This window comes from Condylura cristata, unplaced genomic scaffold (assembly GCF_000260355.1).
Source record: "Condylura cristata isolate star-nosed mole 26May11 unplaced genomic scaffold, ConCri1.0 scaffold00005, whole genome shotgun sequence".
Classification (NCBI taxonomy): Eukaryota; Metazoa; Chordata; class Mammalia; order Eulipotyphla; family Talpidae; genus Condylura; species Condylura cristata.
In genome coordinates, this window is record NW_004567106.1 from 65141025 (window position 1) to 65150572 (window position 9548).

At 45.9% G+C, this 9548-nt stretch overlaps 1 protein-coding gene across 4 annotated transcripts in view; it reads right to left on the reverse strand.

The window, feature by feature from the left end:
* Positions 1 to 2922: 2922 nt before the first annotated feature.
* The window catches only part of DGKI (diacylglycerol kinase, iota), a 276637-nt gene continuing 270011 nt past the window's right edge, over positions 2923 to 9548 (reverse strand). For all 4 annotated transcript variants that reach the window (XM_012720852.1, XM_012720854.1, XM_012720853.1 and 1 more), the window contains one exon: positions 2923 to 6453. In XM_012720852.1, coding sequence (XP_012576306.1) covers positions 6337 to 6453 — 117 coding nt within the window. In that variant the 3' untranslated portion in view covers positions 2923 to 6336. The remainder of the gene's footprint in view (positions 6454 to 9548) is intronic.

Below are 9548 nucleotides of genomic sequence, written 5' to 3' on the forward strand. Positions count from 1 at the left end.
AAATAGATTTTTTAATAGGACTTTATATGAGAGCCTAAGAATACTCATAAAAATCCATAATGCTTCCAGACATGGTTTAAAGTTATAGCTTTTAGTATGTTTTCATTTCACTGGCTTTTAGATTCATGCAAAGTTGATTTTCCAGTGTTTTAAGTGATAACAAAAGGTCATTCCCTCCAAGATCTTAAAGGCTCTCATGATGTAGTGATGTTTTAAAGATTAAAAGCCAAGATTTTCATAAAATTTTCAATGTAATCCTGCTTTCCACAAAGTCATTTTAAAAGAAAAAGTCTGCAACGCACAGGATCTAAGCCCAGCCTGTCAGAACACACACCTCAAATGGGAACATCATCTCTAAGGTAATCGTGTGATGCCTGTTCAAAGATTCCCAAGGGCTCAAAGTTCACAAATTCATTATCCATTCCATTCTTGAACAATAGACAGACTCCCCATTTATATTTACTCAAAACCCACTACAAATGTTGCATATTGTTTCTAGTTCTGTCCTTGCGAAATAAGTAAAAGAATTTTAGCTCTCATTTTAATAGTGTTCCTAAGTCTTAAAATCTTAGTTTCAAATATGAATAGACAAGGAAAATAAAAATACTAATTCTTCATCTTATTCATATGCCCATTTCATGTTTCATAGAGTGACTGGGAAATGTGTACTAACTTACACCCCTGGTACAAGTCCTCTAGTCTCACAGGGTTCTTCTGCCCAGAACTTAACACATAGAATTTGTCTTTTCTTCCATATCAAGAGGTTATGTCTTATGGCATTCATGCTTATATCCTAAGTATGGTGTCTTCAGCAGAGCAAGAGATATATTTTTTAAACAGGTGGTTAAATACATAAACGTATGACTGATTCATGAACACAGCCCTGCATGCATAATGACTGAATACATACAGAAACAGACTCTGGAATATAGCCACTGGAGGATGGTAGCCAATATTCAAATCTCCGCTTTAAAATGCAGCGCTGAAACAGCCTAGGAAATGTTTTTGCTTTCTTTTTGGGGATCAGTACAGTGACTCTTGGTGTCCTGGGGGAGTGGGTCATCAAAAGCATGATGCCCAGCTTAGCTCCCATATTAAGGCTTCTCATTTACAATCCAGTTATTCTTCCCCACCAAGGGTGTGTGGACGGGGGTTGGGGTGGGGGAAAGACACACACTGATTATAACATGGAACACAGAAGTCAACAAGTGAGTTCTCAAGATGTGACTCAGTCCAAAATTTAGTAAGGTCTTAGAAAATTTCTTAGAAAAACAAAGTCTAAACTTATCTGGTAGGTGACTTCGCAGAAGAAGGCTTGTAACTCTACAAAATAACCAAGACCAGCAGACACCTATTTATAATTGGGCACAATGAATACTTGTGCTGGAGAGAAATTTCATTTTGATCCATCCGAACATAGAGTCTTGGGGATTTTGGCAGCTGTATGACAAACTGATTGAAGGCGGCAGGAGGTCCAAGAGCAGGACTTTTGCCAAGGTCAGAAAATTGGAGGGGTGAGGGATGAATAACGATGAGGACACAGAGTGTCAACTGGGACATCTTGGTAGGAAAAAGACAGCCAGCACTGAAAATCAGCTGAATATAGAAGTCAGAGAATGAAAAAGTTGACAGATGCAGAAATAGTTCTATTAAGACCTGGGGCAGAAGCTATTCTGTACTAAGTAAGTGTTAAGGATTAATCAGAAAGCTAATAGATTTTTTTCCTGAAAATGAAAAAAAAATCCATTTGAGCAGGGCGATGTTAGTTGTTTTATTTGATGGCTATGATGAGCCATTTTCACAATAATCTATTCTTATTTTTAAATAGCACAACTGAATAAAGTATCCAGCTGCTCTCATTGATTTCATTAGTTAGTTCAACTGGCAGGAAGCCAGCCCACTCAGTCCTCAGTAGCCCATATCCAAGTCACTACACCTTCCTGGCAGGAGCTTACCTAAATGGAATATCATTAGGCAACCTCCTGCTCGTTCAGCCTATAAACTCAGCTTTGTAAAGTGGCATACGCATCATAGAAGAAACTCTCCACTTGAGATTCAAAAATAGCAGAAACAAGTCTCAGGGCTCAGGCAGGATTCTGCTTTGTGGAAGGCGACAATCACAAGAGTTCTTGGACGTGATTTTACGGCACAGGCCAGAGCTGACGCCATATGCATTTAAAGAGTGGTAGTAAGAGAACTGAGCCAAGTTACAGCATTAACCATGGAGAATCCATGAACATTCTCTGCTGCTCATCTTCGCCTGTGGGTGTTACTATCCATATACAGATGGTGAGCATGCTTCTAAGATGTTGTCTCTTGTTGAAACCTAGGCAATAGATGTATATGTAGTCTATGTACACATGTATGTATGGAGATAAATACATACATGGAGGGCTTGTGTATACGGAGTGTGCTGACATAATGTATAGCAGCAGTGTGGACGGTGCTAACACAATCTTCTCTGGGGAGTGTGACCACAGACACTGCACCAGCACAGCCCACCCTGCTTCTGTGTGTGATACTTCATTGTGGTGCCAGAACTTTCTATAAGAGACATGTTCTACTTTTAGGATTGAAAACTCTAAATATGAAAAATAAAAAATTGATCCGTACAAAAATGAAGCTGCTGTCCCACCTGTTCTAAGGCCTGCATGCTATAAGGAGTGTGGTAAGTAAACCTCAAAAGTCCTTTAGGTGGGCCCTCCCTGGTGGCGCAGCGGGTTGAAGCACAGCATTGAGAGTCTGGGGCCGCTGCCGCATGAGTTCGATTCCCGCCTGCCCCGGAGGAGATCCACATGGCGTGGCAGACCTCTCCTGACCCGCCCGCTGCTCCCCTCAGCAGTGTACTTCGTCGATCTGCCTGTTCTGCACCCCACTCTGTCCCTGGTGAATCCTCTCACCCTCCGCATCTCTGGCCTGTACCCCAGTTCTGTACGAATAAATAAATAAATCTTTATATAAAAAAAAAAAGTCCTTTAGGCAAAGAAACTATGACCAGGTCTAAATGAAAATGAAACTACCTGTCGCGTCTCTCTCAACACAAACAGACCTGCCTGAGCATCGAAAACGCCAGCCATAAGGAAAGAGGAGCCAGCGGCTGGGACATTTTCCATCGATCGTCACTAATTTCATGTGTCATTGCCAGCTGCATTCTATCTCAGCAATCACACTGGTTTCGGGTTAGTGCCTCTGCAGGGAAAACCAGAACCCTCCAAGTGAAATTCCCACCTGTGCTATTTATTTCCTTCTTGACTTCTGTTCTTGATCAAGTCCTCAAATGAGATAAAGCACAGCTTTGCTGGTTTCCACTTCATTAACTGTGACCCTGAAATGTCAGGCTTCAAAACTGACTACCATTAAGGTGACATTCTGTTGTCTGTTCGTAACTTTTCATAAAGCTCAACTTCTACCAGCCTGATCTAAAAGTGGGACCTCAGAGAAAAGGGACCAGCGCACAAAGGCACGGCGGAGTCACACACAGAAGAAGGTGAGCAGAAGCAGCTACTCTCTGCAGTTCTGTTTCAGTAGGTTTTGCAGAAAATGCCATTTCTATGGGGATGCAGTTTTATGTTTTTTAAATGAAAGTGAGGCGAGTTTCCGGAGCAGGACCGGACCATTTGTTCCTGTCCTTCCTGGTGGCCCATTAAAGAGGACAACTTCTACCTCAGCCTTGTGGGGGACTCCTGGAGCCTCTGGCCTGTGCTCTTTTGAAAGCCCAGACTGTCACCTGCCGTGATAAATTTAAAAAAAGAAACGTGCTACAGGAGGTAGATTGAATGTTGAAGCCATTAAACATGTAACGGTTTTGCTCATTTTTGATGTTCATTTTTGGAAAGCTCGAGTCCTGGGGTTGTTTGCTTTTTCCAAGAGAGATTTGCCTTGGTCAAATATTGCTCCCCATCAATAATGTTGGGCTGACTCTAATGCTTTTTTATTTTTTCTTTCCTGGAATGATTTTCAAATGTAACAGGACGCCTCCAGTCGTCAGTACCTCATCTATTTTCATACCAGGGATTTACTTGTGACTTCAATTGGAGCTATTTGAATTGGCCCATAGCCACCTACTCCTAAATTTTCTCTGGGCTGCTTTGAAGCATCTCAGGAAATATGAGATGGTCGTTGGTTTAAAAAAAAAAAAATCCTTCACCCCAGCAATGGCAGAGGGGGGATGGACGACGTGTCCAAACGCTTGGCTCCATCTAGGAATGGAAGGCACCAGCCAAAGCCAGATTCCAGTCTGTTTTAAGGATTATATTTCTGTCATCACAACATCTCTTTGACAGTCCCACCAACTGAAAGACTCCCGGCAGAAGTCCCAGTGATTAAACTCTTCTGGAATATAATTTTTTCCAGCTTCTGGAAACAATCTACTGAGTCCCTCCTTTCCTCACTGTAAAACCCAAGAGCTGGTTCCATTTCTAAGGCTGACAGATGGAACTCGATTTCTCACAGCCAAACCAACCTCCCACCACCAGGCATCGTGCTCAACTTTTGATTTTGACGAAGACTAAGTGGAGACTTCGCACCCATTCACTGAGAGGCTGTTCCCATGAAATACAGCAGGTCTGCTGTCAGAATGGTGATCTCTGATCAAAATTTGACTCAAATAAGCGAGCGGTGTGTCATCACTGGACCTTTAAGAGAAATGCACAGAAAGGACAGCTCAGGCTCATGTGCAGAGACGGAACCGGGGGAGGGACTCTGCCTGGGTCCAAGAGCAGAAGGCAAGACAGCTCAGCGGGCATCCATGACCATCTGAAAAGAAACCCTTGGTCCCCTGTTCTCACTCCGGATGTACACCCAAGTCAAGCGGACATTTTCACCCAAAGCTAGATGCCTTTTCCATTGATACTTTAATATCACAGAGTCCCCAAGACAGGTACCTTGAGGCCATCAGATCTGTGGCAGGGTTAGAAAGTGCAATTTCAGGGCCAGGCAGATATTTCTGGCTGGGCTCCCACAGTGTTTTGCATGGAGAACTAGAGTCAGGGAAGTAGAATAGACTAAACCACCCCGTCCATGAAAACGGGGCCACAGTGCAGTTAGATGCCAACGTGGACCTGACCATTAGAAGGCGAGGCATCAGTCGGGAAGATCCAGGCATCCTGGAAAATGGCAGTGGAACTCATAAAACAAGGCTTTGTCCTGGAGACAAGGCTGGCTTGGGGTCAGGGAAACCAAAACTAAGAAGGAAAATCTGAAATGGGCCGCCTCTCACCCCGCCCCCAAGAGTCTATCCTTATTAGCCTCCGTGCCACATCTCAATGCCAAGCAAGATTGTTTTCTTGCCCAACTGTGTTATTTTGACATATGTTGCTACTTTTGCTTTTGCTGTTTTATTTCATGTCGATTAGCCTGCTTTCTACGATGACTCAAAGGTTGGAAGTAAACCCTGTCACAGCGCTCCGTTTCCTGTAAGCACAGTTCCCACACGTGGGGTCCTGCTCTGCGACTGAAGCGGCACTTAACAGCTCGGCCAAATAGCCACGGACCTTGGTTTCCTTTCTCGCTCATCTCTCCTGCAGCAAAGGCAAAGATGGCTACACACGGGCAGTGTGGTGCGTACAGCCCCAGCTGAGCCCGCCCTGCCGGGCGACCAGCAACGGCGCGTGGCCACCTGGGCTGAGCCCTGGTGACCTCTCTGAGGTCCCCGTGAGCACAGACCAGGCTCGGGCCACCTCACCCTACCTCAGAGAGGCGGCACACAAGCGGACGCTACCCACGTGGACTTCCCAGTTCCTGTCAGGTCAAAGGGGGCCGGGAGGGCCTACACATGCAAACCGTCACTGAGCGGTCTTGGTGGGTGGGGACGCAGGGAAGGAAGCGGTGTGACAGGTCTGTTTCTGCAGGACATCCAGAGGGTTTTAAAAGGCCTTCAGACAGTCCTGTGGTTGTCCAAGGCTGGATGTAAAAGCGACTCGTGTGGTGGTTCTGAGTGGGTGGGGAGTCGCGTTAGAATTGTGCGGTACGGGGCAGGGACAGAGGCAGAGAGGGAGGAGGGGGTGGTGCCATTGACATGAACATCCTTTGAATCTTTAAAAGAAATGATACAGGTGAACACAGAAGTTCATGCTACTTGCTGGAAGCAATAAGGATCAAATTTTGTGGAACTCATATTCCACACATCTCCAGCCATCCTGCTTCATCCTCAGCGGGCTAGCCTGTCCTCTTGTCCATCTGGGTAGCCCTTACAAACTGGTGGCATGGTCTCAGATAGATTCCTGGAGGAGAGAGACAGGTACATGGATTCCAGCAGCTTCTTCCAGGGGGCCGCCCCTTTGCCGGGAGGGCACAGGTGATATGCTTGCACAGGTTCTCTTTATCCTTCTACCAGGGTCAAACAGCAGTTTCCAGGTCCTCATGGCCAAGGATCTTATAGTTTAGGCGACTTTCTAGGTAAGCAGCTAGATCCGGGTCCCCAGCCTGCTGTGCTCTGTCTTGAGGTGTCTGGCCCTGTAGATAATGATGAGAGAGAAAGAGACACAAATACTTGGGATCAGATAAAATAACAGAGATCATTCCCAAGGAAGGGTTTTTCCACATTGTTTTATAGCCCACAAACCACCTTCAGTCCATTCTCTGATAATATCTCTCGATTGAGCAAGGAAGGGTTAGAGGAAGGGAAGTTCAAAAGACCATCTCTGGATAGAGGGCACAGAGTCTAAGCAGGAAAAACTGTGGCCAGAAGAGTTCTGGAAACTGCATGTTTTTGTGGAAGGCAGAGGAGGAATAAATGGGAAAACAGGCATCTGAGTGTCTCCTTTAGGATTCCTTTTATGGCACAGATTTTGGGAAGCAAAGAGACCAGGGAAGGGATGGAAAACAAGCAATAGAAGGAACCCCAAAACTTTACAAAGTTCTCCCCATTTAGGGCTATCCCATCTCTCCGAAAGCGAGCTGATCACTAACTGTAATAGTGACTGATGCTGATTTTAAAAACTTCAGGAAAGCAGACAAGCATAAAGAAAAAAATAAACTCACCAACTACTCCACTGAACTGACTAACCACCATTAACCTTTCATTGAGCAACTACTTTGTCTTTTGAAAACCATTATTTTTATCAAAACAACTATATTTATTCATATGCTGTTACAGAATATATGTTTTCATGTAGTAGTACATCAAACTTTTTATGTCATTAACTGTTCTACATGGCCATTTAATTTTTTTATGATTTATTTATTTACAAGAACTGGGGTACAGGCCAGAGATGTGGGAGGTGAGAAGATTCACCATAGACAGAATGAGGAGCAGAACAGGCAGACGTACTGAAATACATGGCTGAGGGGAGCAGCAGGTGAGTAAGGAGAGGTCTGCTGCACCATGTGGGTCACTCCCTGGCCAGGTATCGAACTCATGCTGCAGTGGCTGCTGACCACTGCTGACCATAGTGCTGCTTTTTAACCCCTTGTGCGTCCAGGGAAGGCTCTACATGGGCATTTTATTTTTTTTTTAAAGATTTGTTTATTTGTGCATACAGAGCTGGGGTATAGGCCAGAGGTGCAGGGGTGGTGAGACGATTCACCAGAGACAGAGCGGGGAGCAGAGCAGGCAGATCGACGAGTGCACTGCTGAGGGGAGCAGCGGGCGGGTCAGGAGAGGTGTGCCGCGCCATGTGGTCACCTCCGGGGCAGGCGGGAATCGAACTCATGCGGAAGTGGCTTTAGCTTCTTAGTGCTGCGTTTACCCGCTGCACCACCAGGGAGGGCCCACCCATGGCCATTTTAAATGAGCATATGATTTCTTGTAGCCAACTGCAAGGTTCTGTGGGCATCTGTACACACACACACACGCACATGAAGCTGGAGAAAGGCCCGTGTGGGAGAAGGGAGGGCTTCATTCGTCCAAAGGCTTAGAGATATTTCTTAACCCTCCCTGAAACTTCTAGTTTTTGTTTTCTGGCATAGCTTTATCTATCTAGAAGTGATCTTGAGTTCCAGGGAAAGGGGAGAGGTACATCCACTGAACTAAGGGAAAAGCTCCACTTGTATGTTTTACAGAAAGTATCAAAGACTTCTCAGCTTCCATCTCAGAGATCACCATGGCTGGTGCGGGCTTGAATGAACTGTCCCCACTCCCCCTGGCCTGCAAGCGGGTGTGAGGTAGAGATTAAAGGGGAGTAACAAGAGCTGCAGACACTACCATTGGACTTCAGTGGGGACTTGACTTTTAATCACTAGGTTAAAGTTCCTAGAGTTTTTATTCAACTTGCTTTCTGGACTCTCTCATTTTCAGTCCAGTATTAATGAGACTGGAGTTCAGTTTCCAAATCCTCAGAGAGATGGGCCTGGACCAGGTCGACTGCTGAGTTGATTTTAAGGAGCTATTCTCTATCAAAAAAAAAAAAAAAAGAAAAAGAAAATTCTCAAGATGCTGCTTCTCACTAAAAATATTTCAGCAGATCTGGTCAGAATTATCATATTCAACTTCCACCTACATCCAATTCCGGAACGGAAAAATTAAAGAATAGCTAAAAAGGCTGAAACACAACTTATTACTGCATGTGACAAATCTGTAGCCCATAATGTGGAGGGAAAACTTTAGTTCTCACAGGAGCATGTGTGGTATGATTTTATATTTAAAAAGAAAAACAACAGACACACCCCGATGGCATGAGGGATCTCTAAAATGTTAACAGCGCTGAGGGTCTAGCTGGTGGGATTTCTGACAGCTCTGTCTCGTGTATTTTTTTTCATGGCTAGAGGTTTTTAGGTTAGAACACACTATATTTATCACAAAATGATACAGTTAATTGCATTTTGGGAAAAAGCATGCAGATAGATGACAAAAATAGGAAGGAATTTTAAAGACCATTGAATCCATTTATCTGATGCAGAAACAGAAACAGAAAAGGGGGTGATCTCCTGCCCCGCCGGTGTTCACCGTCTACTTCACGCTGCTCCTCCTTTCAGGAGCTGAGCTGAGCGCAAGACCCACCTGTGTGTGAGGAACCGGCATCTGCCCTGCTGTCGTCTGAGGGGAGCGGCAAGGCCACCCTCGCCTCACTCGCTAGCCGCCGGGTTCGAGTTTCTCAGTCAGGTTATAATATAAAAGCACCTGGGTGCAAATTATCACCTGGAGACTGTCACACTGAGCAGTTTATCGTGTACCTAATTCACGAGTCAGGCAGGGAGCAGGCTCGTGGGCCCCTTGGCTGTGGCGTGGCGGGCGTGACGGCCTGGGAGGACCTGCGCAGCGGCCTCGGTGGTTAGCACTGGGCTCACACTGGCTCTCTCTCTCCTGTCCCGGGTTAGTGTCACAGAGCTCCGATGCCTCCTTCCCTCCCACATTTCCCTGGGCGCGTTCTGTACCGTGAACACTACGGAGCAGCCTACATCTGGCTTCCAGACACTTCCTGCTGCTGCTTGGCTTCCGCCTGCGGCCTTTCCTGACTCAGGCGCCGCAGCTGGCCCGCTTCACACTCTGCCTCACTGCCTGCCTCTGGAGGTATTAACACGCATGGCTCAAGGGACAGAACTTCTGCTGGGGTGGGTGGGGGGGGGTCCTGCTCCAGGACACAGCGCCTGGGGGGGGTCACTTAGAGCGT